Source organism: Cydia fagiglandana, chromosome 12 (assembly GCF_963556715.1).
Source record: "Cydia fagiglandana chromosome 12, ilCydFagi1.1, whole genome shotgun sequence".
In the NCBI taxonomy this organism is placed as follows: domain Eukaryota; kingdom Metazoa; phylum Arthropoda; class Insecta; order Lepidoptera; family Tortricidae; genus Cydia; species Cydia fagiglandana.
Genome location: NC_085943.1, coordinates 12,135,464 through 12,154,101, shown reverse-complemented (window position 1 = coordinate 12,154,101; position 18,638 = coordinate 12,135,464). Strand labels below are relative to the sequence as shown.

General features: G+C 36.8%; 4 protein-coding genes across 4 annotated transcripts; 2 read left to right on the top strand and 2 right to left on the bottom strand.

Moving 5' to 3' along the window:
- Positions 1-1,102: 1,102 nt before the first annotated feature.
- Positions 1,103-4,897, bottom strand: LOC134669594 (protein AF-9). The gene is made up of 3 exons (XM_063527246.1): positions 4,726-4,897; positions 4,406-4,596; positions 1,103-3,887 (listed from the first exon to the last, which is right to left on the bottom strand). The coding sequence occupies exons 2-3, from the start codon at positions 4,587-4,589 to the stop codon at positions 1,825-1,827; spliced, it is 2,247 nt and encodes a 748-aa protein (XP_063383316.1). The 5' UTR covers positions 4,590-4,596; positions 4,726-4,897; the 3' UTR covers positions 1,103-1,824.
- Positions 4,898-5,111: 214 nt separating this feature from the next.
- LOC134669593 (large ribosomal subunit protein bL34m) lies at positions 5,112-5,693 on the top strand. The gene is made up of 2 exons (XM_063527245.1): positions 5,112-5,247; positions 5,328-5,693. Exons 1-2 carry the CDS (start codon positions 5,210-5,212, stop codon positions 5,560-5,562), a joined length of 273 nt encoding a protein of 90 aa, XP_063383315.1. The 5' UTR covers positions 5,112-5,209; the 3' UTR covers positions 5,563-5,693.
- LOC134669592 (mitochondrial outer membrane protein SLC25A46-like) lies at positions 5,618-12,972 on the bottom strand. Its single transcript, XM_063527244.1, has 7 exons — positions 12,706-12,972; positions 11,833-11,930; positions 10,732-10,910; positions 10,483-10,539; positions 10,046-10,261; positions 8,737-8,944; positions 5,618-8,198 (listed from the first exon to the last, which is right to left on the bottom strand). Exons 1-7 carry the CDS (start codon positions 12,872-12,874, stop codon positions 7,914-7,916), a joined length of 1,212 nt encoding a protein of 403 aa, XP_063383314.1. The 5' UTR covers positions 12,875-12,972; the 3' UTR covers positions 5,618-7,913.
- Positions 12,973-13,312: 340 nt separating this feature from the next.
- On the top strand, positions 13,313-18,612 carry LOC134669591 (nonsense-mediated mRNA decay factor SMG5). Its single transcript, XM_063527243.1, has 6 exons — positions 13,313-13,592; positions 13,773-15,996; positions 16,383-16,569; positions 16,987-17,141; positions 17,323-17,536; positions 18,150-18,612. The coding sequence occupies exons 1-6, from the start codon at positions 13,519-13,521 to the stop codon at positions 18,203-18,205; spliced, it is 2,910 nt and encodes a 969-aa protein (XP_063383313.1). The 5' UTR covers positions 13,313-13,518; the 3' UTR covers positions 18,206-18,612.
- Positions 18,613-18,638: the final 26 nt, after the last annotated feature.

Here is an 18,638-nt window from a genome sequence, read left to right as displayed (position 1 = left end):
TTAAACACAATTTTAGAAATATAAAAAGTAGGCGAGTTGGCCGTGACGTCACTATATTCGTATTCACATAAATTCCATATTGGCAATTCGTTTTGGCAGTTTTAAAAAAGAAGCTGATTTGACTAGCAGGAACGTACCCAATTATATAACATTATAAATTACCTAATTTGTTAACCTTGGTCGCACTCATTGTAGCGGAAGCAGTTATAGAGTTGACCCAAAATTTTTTTATTAAGCTATGAGCTTCATCACATATGTTCCTTGAGTAATTCTAATCATTTCAAGCCTGGGAGGCAATAAGAAATGTGTGTCTACTCGGATTTGTAATGGATTCAAACTTTCAACCCCTTTTTAACCCTGTTAGGGGATGAATTTTACAAAACGCTGAAATTACTTTTCCTGTCTTTTAATAATATCCCCAAATACAAAGATTCAAGTCCCGCGTTCGAAAAATTTTTTGATATCCATACAAACTTTCAACCCCCTTTTCACCACCTTAGGGGATGAATTTTCAAAAACGCTGAAATTAGTTTTCTTGTATTTTAATAATATATCGTTTTACGAAGTTTCAAATTCCTAGCTTAAAATAAAACTTGAACCCCATACAAACTTTCATCCCCTTTTTAACCCCCTTAGGGGTTGAATTTCTCAAAATCGCTTCTTATCTCTTGTACACTTTATAAATGTAATCTAGTGTGCAAATTTCAACTTTCTATCTTTTGTAGTTTCGGCTCCGCGTAGCAAAAATCTCCAACCAAATTTTTCACCTTTTTACGTTTTTCTTGTAAAATTACTATGAAACTAAAAAAAACAAATATCAGCAATGAATTCTACGTCTTTGGTTTATACGAAAATGATACCAAACTTGCCCTAGTACCCACCAGGATCAGAATAGATTTTTTTTAAAGATGACGGGTGGCGGCCGTCTTTGTACCCACCCTCCCCCCCACCCCAGGCTAGAAATGCTTAGAATTACTCAAATATCAGATGTGATGAAGCTCATAGCTTAATAAAAATTTTTTGGGTCATGTATGGCAGCGTTACATAACTGATTCCAGTATTGGTGATTGATTGTTGCATATGTTACCTATAATAAAACAAATTATTTGTATACACTCTTTAATATATTCCTAAAATACTAGATAAATTAAAAAATAAGTTATGTAACAAACATAATTTACAACGGCTTACGGACTCAGTTTACACAACCGGAGCCAATGAGCAATCACTATCAGATAATTTTGAACAAGAACCCTTAGGTGAGATTTCTTTACATCCAATCGTTTGAACGGTTAATAGTTACAGTAGTTAACCTAAGTAATGCAAAAAGAATGCGATCTTTAGACCTATAAATAGAAATTAAAATTAACAATGTGCACAAACTTAACCACGTGAAGTTTTAGAAATGCAAATTGTAAAATCCATTTACAATATCATATTATGTAGATCATAATTTAGATTTTTGTAGAAAGTCCTCACAAAAACAAATATATCTAACCTTATAATGACAAAATATTAACATACTATAGTTAAAACCTCTGAGTTCGTTAACTTATATTAATAATGAATAAATACAATAACGCACAATAAGTGCATTACCGCTTTATACAATCTTTCAACAGTCTTATATCTTTATAAAGGTACCTATACAGTATTGCACTCAAAACTCAAGTGACTGAGTGAAGGTTTTGATTAAAATATTATGAGGTTTACTTATTCCATGCTCGTTCAGGCCCACTGGCATATTCCTTTAACAACTCTGTACAACTGCTTCAAACTATCTACTATAGTCATAATATTTACATTAAAAGATCAAAGTCAAAACTAGCATCCGACGAGTTGAATAAGCTGCTGCACCGTAGAACGATCTAATAGGCACAAATCAAAATCAAACGTTTGGGTCGTCACCTCGTACCTCCCAGTTTCGGCTATTAGATTCACAACCCTTTCAAGTTCTTCGTTGTTTTTAATCATCATTATTCTCTTCTGCAATCCCTTTAGTTGCACCATATAGTCTGGGGAAAGATCTCCGGGTTCCGCGTCCTCCCCTAAGCTGCTAGATACTCCGTTGTCCTGAACTTTAGTTTCTATGATGGAGCCGCTGCTCTCACCGCGTTCAGTTTCATGGTTAGAAGGTCCGGTGTCGCTTTTGGAGAGGTTTCTTTTATCTGGGTCTTCTTCTTCATTAGCTTTTCGTTTGCGTCGCTTCTCTTCTTTTTTGTCTTTTTTATCCTTGTGTTTCTTCACCTTTTCTTTATGAACTGGGGCTTCCACAACAGGTTCAGGTGCAGGTTCAGGTTCTGGTTCTGGTTCTGGTTCAGGTTCTAATTCTGGCTCAGGCTCTGGCTCTGGAGAAGGTTCACGCTTGTGCCTCACTGGGGATGCCATTTCTGTTTTGACTTTGGTATCTTCTTCATCGGCAATCATAGAACTTTCTGAATCTGAATGGCTGCTATGGATATCCTCTGCACCAATATGAGACATCTTTGCTACACCACTCTTTGAGCTGCACTGTGAAGCTGTATCAAGAGATATAGGTGAGGCTGGTTCGGGTAGTGGTCTCTCCTTGAAAGTGGGCGTTTCCCGGCGCTCAATGACTTCTGGTTTCTCAGGTGGCATTTCTCTATTTTTATCATGCTTGTGTTTTTTCTCTTTACTTGAATCTTTGTGTTTTTCCTTAGATTCATCCCTTTTTTTATCTTTTTTCTTGTGCTTATGTTTTCTCTCAGATTCACCTTTTTCTTTAGACTTGTGATTATCAGATCGCTCCTCATTTTCTGGTGGAGGGCTTTTTCTTAGGTTTTCAATAGAAAACTTATTTAGGGGTTTTTCAGGTTTTATAGGTTTCTCTCTTACTGGTTCTTTAATAATTTCTTTTTCTTTCGGAATTTCTCTAGGTTTTGGTATTTCCTTGACGATTTCTTTAGGAGTCTCTTTAGTTTTATGACTTTCTTTCTTATGTTCTTTCTTCTCTTTTCTTTCTTTGTCTTTGTCATGACTTTTTTTCTCCTTTTTCTTTTTTTCTTTGAGATCTTTATCAGGTTTGACTTCCTCTATTTTGGGAGGTTTTTCTTCAATTTTTGGTTTCTTATGCTCAATTGATTCTGTGCTATGTTTGGGGGGCTTGTATTCTTCCTTGATGCTGGATGCACTGCTAGAGCGAGGAATTGGACTAGCCACTTTTCTGCTGGGGCTTATTGCAAGCCTTTTTTTGGGTACCTCTGGTGAAGGTGGCCTATCACTTTGCCTTTTTTTGCTCTTTTCTTTGGATCTCTCTGGTTCTTTGCTGTGACTTTTAACTTTCTCTGGCCGAATCTTCTCTTTTTCCTCTTTCAGTTTAGCCTTTTCCGGTTTTAACTCCTTATTCTCATACTTAGACTTTTTATCAGAGCTGCTTTTATCTTTTTCTTTTTTATCTGGCTTAACAACAGTACTGGATTTTTCAAGCTTTTTGGGATCTGGTGACACTTTAGGTGGCTTTTGTATTGGTGGCCCAAACAAGTTTTCAAAACTACTGGTTCTGTGGGGTAGTTCCTCTTTGTGCTCTTTAGATTTGTGTTTCTTGACACTATCTGAAGACAGTTTGGATTTACTGAGCGGTTTCTCATTTGTAAATGAGTCTCGACTTTTATTTTCCTGGTCTGGATTAGTATAAAATGTGTTATTTGGTAGGGGTATTCCTCCTCCTTTCAACAATTTCTTTCTGAATTCATCATTGGGGGTTTGAAAAATATACCGGTCCTTCAGAACACCACCATGTGCTAGATTTAAATCATAATTGAATGTTATCCTTTTGGGTTCATCCTTATTCTTCAGATAAATTTCAATTAGGATCATGAAACCAGCATATCCAGATTCTTTAACAGAAAATGGTGGCTCTTTAACAACTGAAAAAAACAACAAAAATTCATTATTATGGAAAACATCACAATATTATTGATCAAAGAGTTTACAGTCAGGTTTATGCGATTTTGGTTAAGAAAAGGTAATAGGGTAGATATTTGCTGAGAGAGCGGAATGGTTTTACCTGAGTTTGAAGTTAAGCAACACATAACATATTATGATTGCTGTACTCCGGAGTTGTATCCAAGAAGACATAACAACTTACAATGGTACAACAAATTATTTTCGGTTTTTAATTCAGATTCATGCTTATCATTTCAGGAAACACAAAGTTAATGACATGATATGACAATAGAACCTATTGCAATATGTTGAAATAACAGATAATTGTACATGTTGAGTAATACAACTAATATGACAACTGAAGGTGTAATTAAATCAGATAAACACAATCAGATTCTTATCCAAACCCAAGAATTTACAATAATACCGCGAAAACTCCCCAAATTGGTAATAAATTGATAATTATAAATTTATCTTATAAGATTCTGGATAATCTTACCTCTCTTGGGTCTCGGGAAAGTTTCGTGCAGGTTGAACACCACTTTGTCAACAAAGTGGCTGATATCTACACCTTCTTGTCCTCGCACGAAGACTTCCCAGTCATGAGTAAAACCCTCTGGAGTCTTCTTCGTGCGCAGGGATGTTTCGTGTCCGATCTCGAAATTCACTTTTATTGCTGACATATTTACTCTGGAAGATAAAACGGAGTACTGAACAATAGATAATTTAATAAATAAATAAAAACAAATAAATCACGGACATTAAGATCAGATTCTGTTTACAAGTCATGACTTGTGAATCGAACATGAAAATACTTACGTATTAAAACATTTGAAAATTTAGCTATGTAAAAGACTGCATGTATCAAATCTATGGTATAAAACATCGATCAGTCACTGGCTCGGCGATTCAATCACAATTTACCGCATATATTCTTTTAGCGCCCTTGTTATTTTGGTCCGCCATATTAATTTTCATATCGATATCGACACCGACAGTAAGGATGTACCCAAAAATACCGGTTTTGTAAATAAAACGAAATTTTAGATAGTTTTGATAGAAATGTCTAGAATTGCTTAATAATAATTTCATATTGGAAATAGCGGTTAAATTATAAAATATCCTTAACGAAAGAAAAATAGTAACGTCCATTGTTTACGTCTATTTGTTGATTAGTTAGCAACACTGACCATTTGCACGTCATCATGACAGTGACATAACTTTGTCGATTTATCAACACCCGAACACCGTACTAGTACAATTTAAAATAACCTATATAGGTTTTAATAAAAGGCAATTTATTATGTCGGGTTTATTGTCAGCAGTGTTACAACCTTTGCGGTAAGTTCAACTAAATTTTAAAGATGCAATGGTGCGCATTAAGTGCAATTGAATCTAATAATTATAACAAACACTTTCAGGTTTCTGAGGCAAGGGCTGCACACGATCAGTCATGTAACTCCAACAACTAGTTTAGTCAAGCCAGAGAGCTTTTCATTGCAATCTATTAGAACAAATGTTCGCTGTTATTTCCCACGACCCAACGAAGTGAAAAGAGTCCGTCGACATGGCTGGAAAGCTAGGATGTCCACACCAAACGGCAGAAGGATCATCATGCGGAGGTTATTGAAAGGCAGATTTGTTTTGACCCACTAACTAACCAATAGCATTATAGGATAAATAGTTTTAGTAAATAAAAAACATTATAAAATAGCAACAAATTGTTTATTGAATCTCTTTTTTCCAACTTTGTTTTTATGATTAAAACTTCTTTTTACAGTTTTGAACTATAAGCATTTTACTTAACTATCTACTGTAGAAAAACATAAACAAAAACAAACATTGACTATACATAATCTGAAAAGACCTGACAATATAATGGATTTTGGGTTTAAGAGAAAAGGTTTATTGTGCCTAGTCAGATATAATAATTATGATTAGATAGTTGCAATCAGCAATTAGACAATGTAAAGGTCATGGCCGTTAATGTTCCTAATTATTCAAAGATTTTCATTCTGTACTTTAATTTCATATGTGGGATGTGGGGCAATCCAAAAAAAGTCACCTGTCTGGTATGTGACGATAACCTGCAAATGTCTATATAATATACCATGGAATTTAAAGTTATCTAACATTATCATACCAAATAGCTTTATCAGTGTTAAAACAAACAGTGCCACATAACCAACACTTCTGAAATGCCCCATTATTGCAAGATATTAATAGTATCTAATAATTAGTAGACTCTGCTTTAATAGTATCAGGTATCAATAGTGTCCCATACAAAGCAACATGCAACTAAAATTATGGAAATATTTATACAGTGGAATTACTTCATTGTCCCTAGTTTGTCATCAAATTGCAGAATTATATGGGTTCAATAAACTACTTTTAGAAATCTCTGGCCATGAGCCAACTCTTATATCATTCTTTGTAACAATGGTGTAACATTAAACTAGTGTCCGACCGAAACATGTTTTTTTGCCGAAACCGAAACCGAAACCGAATGTTCGGCTTTGGCTCTAGTTTCGGCCGAAACCGAAACCGAAACCGAAACTTTTGTAGACTTGTTAAAATCGTTGAAAAAATGTCATAAAACCTCTTTTATACACATATTATGGGGCTGTCAACACCCAATATCCTTGAAATTGATGTTACTTAAACAGTTTTTTAAGAAAATTACTAGAGTTAGACCAAGATAATTCTGCAACGATTTTGATAACACACGCAGTGCAAGTGTTATTCTAAACGTCAAAACTTCTATGAAATTATGACGTATAAATAACATTTGCACTAGTTGCACTGCGTATGCTATCAAAATCATTGCAGAATTTTCTTGGTCTAACTCTATTCATTCACCAGTCAAGTTAACATGTAGATACAGGGTCATCCAAAAAACCAACCAAAAACGCGAACGCGAAAGTTTTTGTTGATCGCAAGGCCGGGTACCAATCTTCACCTGGGCCTAAAAGTCCGAAGTGCCCCGTGAGGCAAACTTTCATGTGAAGTCAAAGCCGTGCTTCAGGCTTCAGGATAAGTAGTTAAGCACAGACTCCAACCAATGTCCATTGTATTAAAAAGCGAGACCGCAGGCCGAGCACGGCGCAGCGAGGCCAAAGGCTAAGCTGAAGTAGAGGACATGTGGAATTAACACAAACCAATAATAAATTGAGATAAAATCACTCATTCGTTCCGAAACAATTAGACAGTGTGCGCGTTATAGTTATTGACAGCCTCTTAAGACTGCGTCGACCGTCCAGTGGCGCCCTCATTAGTGGAATTGTGTTTTATAATAAACCAATTAATTTCTGTACCTATAATATGAATCAGTATAATATGTAGGTATTAATATTGTTGTCCTACTTATTTTTTTCGTAAGTTTCGGCCCGGCCGAAAGGTTCGGCCGTTTTTTGGCCGAAACCGAAACTACCGCCGAAACATGATTTTTTGGCCGAAACTGGCCGAAACCGAAACCGAAACCGAACCTTCGGTCGGACACTACATTAAACTAGGGCTGCCCACCCATGTTTTCCCAGATTTGTCTTAGTTTGAGTCCATCCAGACAGGTTTTTAGAAGAACCACTTGTTATTAGAATTGAATTTTTCAGCAATTATTCTATAGTATCCAGGGCAAAAACACATTTTTTTTCAGTAAATCCTGGGTTTTTGAATTTTTGTCCATGACAGCCCTACTTCAACCATTGTTGACACCTATTTCTTTATTTTAAGCATGTAGCTCTGACTTCCCTAAAAAAGATATGGCAACAAATGGTATTTTCCATTGCCAATCTAGGAACAGTTTACTTTCATTAAAGAACATTTGTAACAATTGTAAACCTGTTGTCACATTACCAAGTTAATAGTCTGTAGTGCCTTTTTCTCAGCTATCTCCACAGTAACAATGACAGAGAGTTTGTCAATCCATATATAAAAATTGATTGATTTGCATACAGAGTTAATTTCTGCATATTACTCTTAAAACAAATCCCGAAATTGATCTAAAATCTCTAGTTAAACAGGTACTTTTGATGGGAGTGAGCAGAATCTTCACTTGTGGGAGTCTTGGCAGGCTTGAGAAGGTTGGACACTTCTGACACAACCATGGTTGTCAATTTGATTATGGCTAAATGGGCCGCTAGCTGCAGTACGAGGGCTCCAAACCCTTTGTAGAGTCCCGACAAGCCTTCCTTGGCTATTGTGGTGTTATAGCAATCCATGAAGCCTTCATAGCCGGTCAGGATCGGTGTCACGGAAGTACCCGTGTCGAGATTGTCGATTATTGTTCTGGTACCCTAAAACATAATTGAAAATAACTCTCTCTCCTCTTCGATTCAGGTTTTTTAATCTCTAGCCGCCCATACGTCAAACTTTGCCAAGCAAAATGAAATTTTATTTTGTTAACACAAAGTTGTGGAACAGGAGACCTTTTTATAGGTTTCTGGGCGGCTAAAGGTTAACGAATAAATTATAGACTCAATTGTAAACTTAAACATTAGTTATGTTTTAATTTTAAAACAACCTTAAATATAAGTGGACCGAAGATCCTCCTAATACCTAATAGGACAAAATAAGTTGAGCGATTTGACTTAAATTACAAAAGTGGCGCATTTTTCCGATATACCATTACCACTAAAAACTATTCATACTTTTAATCCAATAAGAATTAACATATTTGAAGCTCAGAGGGCCTACCGCGAACCACGTTCGACGTGTTGCCTCTCTGTCGCACTTGTAAATTCGTACATAAATGTAACAGAACTCAAGTTAGATGTTAGATGGAAATAAGCAATATTTCTAGTAGATCATATTAGATAAGTTGCTCAATAATACCTGTATATGAAGCCTGTGTATAATCGTCTCCACGGGATAGAACAATATCTCCATGGTAATGAAGGAGAATATGTTGGCCTTCAAGTTGATGTCCTCAATGAGCGGGTTTTGCGACTGTTTGTAGTTAACATTGTAAGAGTCGCTGAGCTCGTGGCGGTGGCGCTGTTGGAAGCGGAGGACACGGACCGTTATGCTTTTTAAAGTTATGCTGAAAAAAAAATATTTCAAAAACTTTAACTCGGAAATGACAATGTGGATGTGGTTGATCACATTGGTTAAGTATAAGTATAGGAGCCATTGGGATGTTTTATTGGGGCACGCCTATCTCTAATAGCGGCTACAAAATGCAAGTTGCGAAAAGTTTTCAAAAAGTTGGAAACATTCTCGTAAAATTCAGGAGAATTTCACAGGAAATATAGGAAACTTTCACTTCATTCATTCATTCATTCATCTCAGCCATAAGACGTCCACTGCTGAACATAGGCCTCCTCTTGGACCTCCATTCGTACCGGTTGGAAGCCACCCGCATCCAGCGTCTTCCGGCGGCCTTAACAAGGTCGTCTGTCCATCTTGTGGGTGGACGTCCTACGCTGCGCTTGCTAGTCCGTGGTCTCCACTCGAGCACTTTTCGACCCCATCGGCCATCTTCATTTCGCATTCAAACTTTCATTTAGGAATTGGAAAATTTAGATTTTTTTTTAAAGAATAAAGATCATTTATTTCAGCAAAGGTTACAGATATACCAGGGGTCTCCGCACTAGGCAATGCCTGTATTGCGGAAAACCAAATTACAATTAAATATCAGAGCTGTTACAATTAGTCTAACATCTAGTCATCTTTTTATTATTATGAATGGTTTTACTCATGGCCACAGACTAGCCGAGGCGTAGACGTGGTCTACGATGGAGCGAGCTCGTCCAAAAGGTGCCTATTCACTCTTGATTTGAAGGTTGCCGGGTTAAAAGAGTACGGAAATATTTGAGAACTTTTTCCATGTGGATATTACGCAATTTTGGAAACTTTTTGACATCACATCAGTATCAGCAGCAAAAATGGTTTGATTTATTAGTCCAAATATGGATGTACTTCATTTAGAACCGCCTCCTTTTGGAAGAACACAAACAATACACATAGATAAAAAAAAAACTAAACTTAATACAATGTTTACGCCAAAGGCAGTTGTAGGTCCCCCCACTAATGCCTATTTATAAAGACAAAATTCGGCTCAATCTTGGCGTACCCCTCTACAGTATACCCCTTCGCTCTTTGTATTGTACTAGACACAGTTATATCTCAAATCAAAACTTACTGAGCCAAATACTTCGTAACTCCAAAAGCAGCCGTCGGTCCTACTATGGCCCATATAGGGAGCATTCTGCCTCTGCTAGGCGTTCCCCACTCTAGTATACGCAGGAACCCCTCTCTGAACACATCAAGGAGAGCTGGCTTGTCACTGGCTATGTCGCTTTGAACTGTTTCAACCAGGCTTGCTGAGTAGAATGGCGTGATGATGGCTAGGCTTATGCTGGAATAGAAATGTAGAAAGGGGTTGGAAAATGAGATTTTTCAGGCAGGCATATAGAAACCTTCAGACTGCTTATTTCCGTCTAGGGAGGTAAAGTAAATATATTTATAATTATTTAGGTTAACTCCCTAGAATCAGGTATGGCTACTCAATTTTTCGCATAAATATATAAATCTGCATTAAAGCAATATAATCAAGTAAATACTAATATAAGAAATTACCATTTTAGAGTCACATGTTGGAAGAACTGCAACACTGAATTGCACTTTGAAACTTCCCTGCAAAAACATAAAATTAATAGAACCAGTAGTACAAAAGATTGAATACATAATTATATTTACAAATAATTAGTGCAAGTTGCACCATCCACACTTGACAAACTGATTAACGTCCTCGCACCGCTGCGGTTTACTATGAACATTTCTATACAATAAAATTTTGTTCAGCTATTAATATTACTATATACTAACTTGGGCCACCCTGTTGCTTTAGCGACCACATCTTCCACTGCTAAGTTGAGTCCCTTGACAATGCAAGTTGAGCCGATGCCCTTCCACAGTGTCGTGAAGTCCTGTCGCCGATGCAGCCGCACCACGACCGGCATTAATGTGTAAGGTACTATATGGCAGTTGCGGAGATTGTTGTGAACCTGTTAGAAATAATTTATTTTAAATAGCATGCGTATAACTGATAGAACAAGTTTTAGTTTTATAATAATGTAACTAAATCATAAAGAAAAAGATAAGATAAAAAATAGTTTATTCAAGTAGGCATAAACCTAAACCGGCTCCAACCCTCCAACCGTACACCTCTGCCCCGAGAAGATTTAAATATTATTATAAATCCTCCCTCAATTGGAGAAGGGTATTCCAATATGGGACTGGCAACAAACTCGGCGGGACACATCTTTTTAATACAATCCTAAGTCCCTTTTTAGTTTTTTATTAACTTAGCCATTTTCATTGTTTTTTAAACTATTAATATACTTTTTTTTTTATTAAGAAGTAACATTAGGTTAAAAATCAGAATTTGGGATGGTGACAAACAAAATAAAATTTTAATTCATCAGATCACCACGCAGTTAAGAATTAAAATATACTGTTCGAAAAAAACAAGATAAATACTATTTTATTTTGTCTCTATTAATAATCCATCCCAGTTTAAAGGTGCATATTCACTACAAACAATGTTTGGTATACATTTTTTCTGAAACAATATGAAGATGTTTACTTTTTTTTTAAGGGGTTTTGTCACGCAGTGAAGATGTTTACAAAAATAATATTTCAGCTCACATAGTGTGAACGGTCTGAGATACAATGTACTGGGCGATAAACAATTTAATAGTGGTTTTTCAAAACATGTGGATTTCTGTTTCTAAAGTATTCTAAACAAAATGTTTATAATGAATTATTAAATTACAGCTTTGGTGATGCATTATTGACTAAGTATTAAATTTTTTTTAATCTAAATCTTTTTTTTAAACTTGACTCATTAAGGCAGCTCACTATCATTAGATAATGTTCTTAATTATAGGTAAACCTAATTAGCTAATTCGACTATGAGACACATACCTGGCATTGCCTTCTTAACACAATAAATGGATGGCTGAGGAGATTCTCAGTGATTAGACTGGCAACACTAATTGCTGTTGTAACATATGCATTGTTATCTGAAAAAATATATGTTATGTAAAGATGTAACATGTACATTAGTACTTATTTATTAGAACTTTATAACTCATAAGAAAAGGAACAAAAAGAGGACTTAATGCCTCATGCCATGGCATTATTTGGACTGCGTTATGGAATAACGAACTACTTAGTTCGTTATTCCATAACACAGTCCATTTATTTATCAGTCAAGGAGTTAACCTCGCCCCAATAAAAAGGGATTATTTGAGTTAGATTTATCTGCAACTGCACATAATACAAGTAAGGCATTTAATAGATAATGACTAAAGGACAGCTTACAAATAAATTAACCTCAAAGCAGTGATCTTATGTAGGCTGAACACCCTAAAAATATCAATATATTTATTTTTTAAAGAAAATTAAAAGGAGGCCATGAAAACATTATTTAAGAAACAAATTGTGGAAAACTTTCCTGGGAGCCGATTTTTGAAATTCGATCGCTCGATTTCACCACTCGAAAATCGATGGAAAACGGCGAAATGCTAATTTTTGAGATACGAGCGATAAACATTTAAAATCGAATGGTATTGATCACTCGATTTCAATTCTATTAGTAGAATTTAATTGCCTAGTAGTGGAGATATTAATTAACGGAATACACGAAATCGAGTGGTCGAAATTCAAAAATCGGCCCCCTGATCCAAAAGATCAGCGGTCTGCAAATACAGAACATACCTACGTATGTTTAGACTTTTGCTAAAAAACCTTTACGCAAGTGTTCAAAATTTAATGTTAACGAGCAATAAAGGATACCTTCTTCAGAATTATCATCCATAACAAGAGGTGGACCCTGGTACTCTTCAGTCATAGGTGTGTGATATCCGTATATTTGCTGATAGCGGGAATCGTACAAATCATTGCTTTCTCTGTTGGGATCCAACCCATAGGGCCTGTTGTAACCAGTGTAATCAAAACCAGCCATCTTAGCACATTATTTTTCTAATAAATATTGCCTAAAAATAAAATTAATAATACTTCTGTAAAAAAACGTCGGACAAGAGAATGATTTCTGTTGACCAATCTCTTGAGCTCTTGACATATTAGCTGTCAAACAGACTGATTGACCATACGACTGCTTTAACCAATACAATGTCTTGCGCGGTAATTATCCACCAACCAACGATACCCCTAAAGTACCATAATGATTTATGATTGGTTACGGTATGGTAATAGGGAACACGCTAACTTTTAACTTTTTCTTCCTTAAAGTCGTAACAGACTACCGCACCACGACTTGGGTACGCCGCTACGCCGTGGCCGTGATGAGTTTCCTATATCGCTTCATAATCACTGCGTTGCACGCTTGATAGCTAATGTATAGCGTCCTTTAGTTTATGGTACAAGTATTTTTCTTTTTTGTTATTATCTGTGTCTCTTATCACCAACCATGCTTATGGAGGCTGATTGTCAAAGCAAAATTAAATTTTACGTAAAAGAAAAAAAAGGGAAACCATGATTGTAGGGAAATGACCTGGATTATTAAAATTGGTGAACAGTTTCACCCTTGGCAACAAGAAACAGTTTATTTCAATCAACACCTTGACAAGTTCATAAAATGACTTGAGGATGCAGACAGGATGTAGCGATATTTTAGAGGCTAAAGTTGCTGAACGCAATGAAAAAGCCAAAAAGCTATATCGGTAAGTTATTGCATGGTATTATAACTAGATATTGTTCATTTCCATGGTGCCAATATTGAGTATTTAACATTTTTGTAAAGTGAAAGGTCAAAGGTGACAGCTGTGATGTGATTGTAAACAAGGTTTCCTAACAAGGGTCTTGAGTTTCTGGAACGTATAACCAGTCTATTTCTGTTCCAGGTATGTGAGTGACGCCGCTAGACGTGTCGACGAGGCGTCGGCGGCCAGCCGCTCTATAGTCGACCTATTTTCCACCAAAATAGAAGTTCTTCGTCAAAAACTCAGAGACAATTGCGAAAAATTGCTCTTTCTCGATCCGTCGAACTATGGCAAGAAGTCCCTTGAGCTTCTATGGAGGAAGGGATACTACGAAACTGTATCAGCGGCAAGGAAATATCAGGAATCTGACACTGCTATAGATAATTTTCTGTTTACTCATATTGGGTGTGGAATAGGTCATTTTCATCACATCTTGAACAGGATGCAAGCTACAACGAAAATTTTGCCTGGAGAATTGGACTATGAGCTCTTGCTCGAGGATGGCGAGTCAGAGACTGAAACCCAACTTAGTGAAGAAGAGGTACAGCTGGGGCGCTATGTCATTTATCAATGTTTGATCTACCTCGGGGACTTGAGTCGGTATCAAGTGGAAATATTCCAAAACTATGAGCCTTCAACAGCAGCTCGCTATTACCTCCAAGCTGCTCATATTGACATGTGCTCTGGAATGCCATTTAACCAACTAGGCAACCTATATCTTGATAAAAATTACAACTTAGATTCTGTTTGCTATTACATCCATTGCCTTAGCTGCACCACACCTTTTGAAGGTGCTACTGGTAACTTGGTAAAGATTCTAGAAAAACAAACACAATATTGTGAAACTTTAAATGACGCTGAAACCTACACACAAGCAGAACACATACAAAACACAGTTGCAAACTTCCTATCGCTAATTGACGTATGGTATTTTAGCAAAAATGACACTAATGTGCCACAGAGGTGTAACAAAATAGCCCAAGATCTGAGAATAGCAATGGAATTTGCAAAATCCCCATTTCCTGATATGAATAAGAATTATACTGAGTATACACAGGCTGTTGAAGAAGAAAGTACTACTCCATCCTATTTAAATGGCAATCTTGTCCATAAAATGGTACAGATTTGCCTGTTTACAGTATCAAAAATTATGGAACTAGATGAACAAAAAGCATTTGCAGGCAAAGCTTTCACACTTGCATTACTATCCCAGCTGTTACAGAAATTGCATAAGCAAATGGAAGAACTTGGTTTTAAAAATCCTGCTCGAAAATATAGAGTCAGATCAGTATCAATAAATGATGTGGAATCTGAAAAATCTGACAACCAACCTAATAATACTAATGAATCTGAAGTAATAGAAGATACCATCATCAGTAAAGAGAAGACACCACCACAGACTGAAACTGAAGATGCAAAAGAAACATCTGATGGTGATAATAAAAAGTTAGAAAATGGTGACAGCAAGTCAAATCTTAAAAAAACAAAACGCAGGCGCAGGAGAAGGGTTGATTCCTCTGAGAGCTCAGATTTGAGTGGTTCAGAGAGTGAGAGTAGTATGACTTCAGATGATGCTTGTTCTGTTGATGATAATGATGATGATATAACAGATTCAACTTACAAGTCTGATGATGAATCTAGAAGTGAGGAATCCCTATTTGAGGATTCTGATGAAGATGAAACAGTAGAAAATCTAAATGGAGATGTGGAAAAAACTCCTAAGCCAATTGAAGATGCCAATGCTCCTATTTCTAAAGTAAATGGCATAGATCACAGTCAAAAGAATAACACTAAAAAACAAGAAATTGAATTGAAAGAAGAAGAAATTCAAGACTTCTTAATGGGTGATAACTATTTACCAAGCATCAAGCTCTTACTAGACTGGGTGCTTTTAGAAAAAGAATTGATCCTATCCTGTGGAGACAGTGGTGAGTCACTCTTCCAATGTGTTGTTGATCTGCTAAATATTTTCACATTTTACTTTTACCCCAAAAACAATGAAGTTCCTGGCAAATTGAAAATCTTAGCCTATGCCAAACATATTGCTATGAAATTAAAGTTGGAATACAAGAAGATACCTCTACCAGAAGACTTAAATTTACGGGGCACTAACATATGTAAATTTGACAAAGATGCCGCGGAATGGCAGATACTAAACAAGTACCAACCATCAGTGTATGAAGAAAATGTAATAAGGATCCTGAATTTTATTGACTTTGGCAATCAAATTGCTAAAATTGTCCCTAGAATCAGATTTAACAGATCTATGAAGATATTCTATTTCAAGAAGATTTCAGCTCCGAAATTGAACACTAAAATAAACCACAAGAAAAGTAGAGAATGGCACAATTCAAAGACACCCCATGTAAGTATAAATACAAGATATTATCTCATCAAGTACATGGTCTATGAGTAAATACCTTTAAGATTATTCTCCTATTGTAAAACTATAAAGTACTCACAAGCTGCAGAGATATATAGTTAGCCCTTCATTGTAAATAAACATTTCTTGGGTCTCTCCACTCCCATAAAATTGTTATTATTATAGTAAGGGCCAGTTGCACCAATCACATTTGACAGACTGATCAACGTCAGCCGGCGCGCCCCGGCCCTTACTATAAAATTTTCCATACATAATAAAAATTTGGCGAACTCTTTTACGATACGAACAGTTTGGTGCAACCAACCCTAAATCTGTCAAAAATACATAAACAGTATACGAGTATTAACTGAATATTTTCCATCATAAAGGAGGGCTCCGGCGGCCTCCTCCGCCGCCTCGGGCGCCTCTGGCTGACGGCGCAAGTCCGCGAGCTGGAGCGCAGCCCCTCCGCGCCCTCGCTGCTGGCCCTGGACGCAGCCGCCATGCACCTGCATCTGCGGAAGGTGAAGCAACTGCTCAAGGCGCGGTCGTTTGTGCTGCTGGTGCCGACTGTCGGTAAGTGATAGGAGATATCAAGGTTTTTATTAGGAAACAGGCATAACCTATGCTTGATGGTCATGATCATACATTTTGTCATTAGGTTTATGGTGGGAAATTTAATAACTTTTGGTTCTTAGACACTAATCATGCTAACTTTACACAAACAGGGCATTACTAATGCATACATATGATACATATCCCTAATATAAGCTCCACACTTGACGTAGAAAACAGCGTGATTCAATGCTTTCAACATTTCAAGAAAGATGTTTTTTGTTTTCAAAATCTCTCATTCCATGCCAATTTTAAAAACCAAATTCCTCCATGTGCTCTGTCGAATTTTGTGAAAAAAAAAAACCTTTGCATATAATTTTTAGTCTTAGATTCTTTCTAAAATGCATATACATTTGTCAATACAACCTTCTATCGCAGTGGTGCAAGAGCTAGACGACCTCAAGCGCTCACAGCACAGCGCGCGCGACGCCATCCGCTGGCTCGAAGCGGCCCTGCGCAGCGGGTCGCGCTTCCTGCGCGCTCAGAGACCGGGGCAATCGCGCCCGCTACCATTACTCAAGTATCCTAAAAAGGTCAGTAAAGATTCAGGAGTAAAGATTCAGGCAGGTTGGATAATAATTTCAGCTTATCCGCGACATCAGAACCTTAACTTATCGCATAGAAGATAACCTCTATTCGCTGGTTCGAAGCCAACCGATAAAAACATACTGTCGTATTCTGTAAGTGCAATTTAAATTAATTTATTTTCCACAGGCTCCTCCACACGTGACAAACTTCATCCAAATCCTCGAGTTCTGCCACCACCTAACGGCAGACGAGAAGCAGAGCGGGCAGGGCGAGCCCGACCGCGGCAAAACCAACAACCTGCTGATACTACTAGTTGGAAACCAGCCGGGTACCGACGAGTACAAGGAGTTCAGCGTGACGGGTGCCGCGCAGGCGGCTGGCGTTACTGTGCAGTACATAGGTAAACCCTTCTGTGCAGTACATAGGAAAGACAAATTATTGGTCGAATTTTGTAACAGTAAATTGGGGAATACATAATGTCTATTACAACTCACTCAATTTTTTAAACATGCAGATACGTCTGCGAGCGATATTCCAAATTTTATATTTAAAGGAAAAATTACGTTTCGGCTTTTATTTTTTCAATTTTTTCCTTGAATATAAAATTTAAATTGGTCTATTACAACTGTTTTACGGAGCTACAGCTTGGCAAAAAAGAGGAGAAATTAAAAAGTGGCAACATTGTAGTGTCGTCCCTTTCAAACCAATTTATGTAAGAAAACGGGACGAGACTAACAGTGTTGCCACTTTTTAATTTCTACTCTTTTTTGCCAAGCTGTAAATTCTGTTTGAACGGCAGGCACAGGAGTGTCTAATTTTACTAATTTATGAATAAGCGTACAACATTATTCAATCTAATTTTCATGTAGTTTAGTGGTCCATTATGCTCTCCACAGGCGGTGTAGCATAAGTTGCGTTCTCGCGCGCGAATCCATACTTTGAAGTCGCGCGCGAGAACGCCATGCTAGCAGGTCAATTTCGATTTCTCTATATAAAATAATATAATTTTTCAGGTGACTTCTATGCGAAGTGGCGCCAGACCATAAACAAAACCGGCAAGAAAAGATGAACCCGTTTTTGTCGCGTCACGGACTTGGCTGAACAATCGAAGATCGAATCGGTAATCGATGCGAATCGCCGCGGCGATGAACCAAGGGAATCGATAATCGGTGGTCATACATTATCTATGGTCTTTGTAACTTTTTTAATGGAACCATCTTTTTATTTTAGAAAATGTAATAGCTTAATGCATTTTTATCATTGTAGAATTATCGTTGACAAATCATTCATTTTAAGAAATAACCATTTTACATCATCGTCATTAATTCATTATCATTATTGGGGATTTTCATTTTCAACTCCTTAATAAGCTCCTTAACATGCATTTTCAGATTTTTTACGTTTTATTTGGCTTAATATGTATTGATTTCTTAAGATATGGTATTATTCATTTCAATAAATATTACGTTCACAAAATGATGTTTTATTTGATTTATCAACAA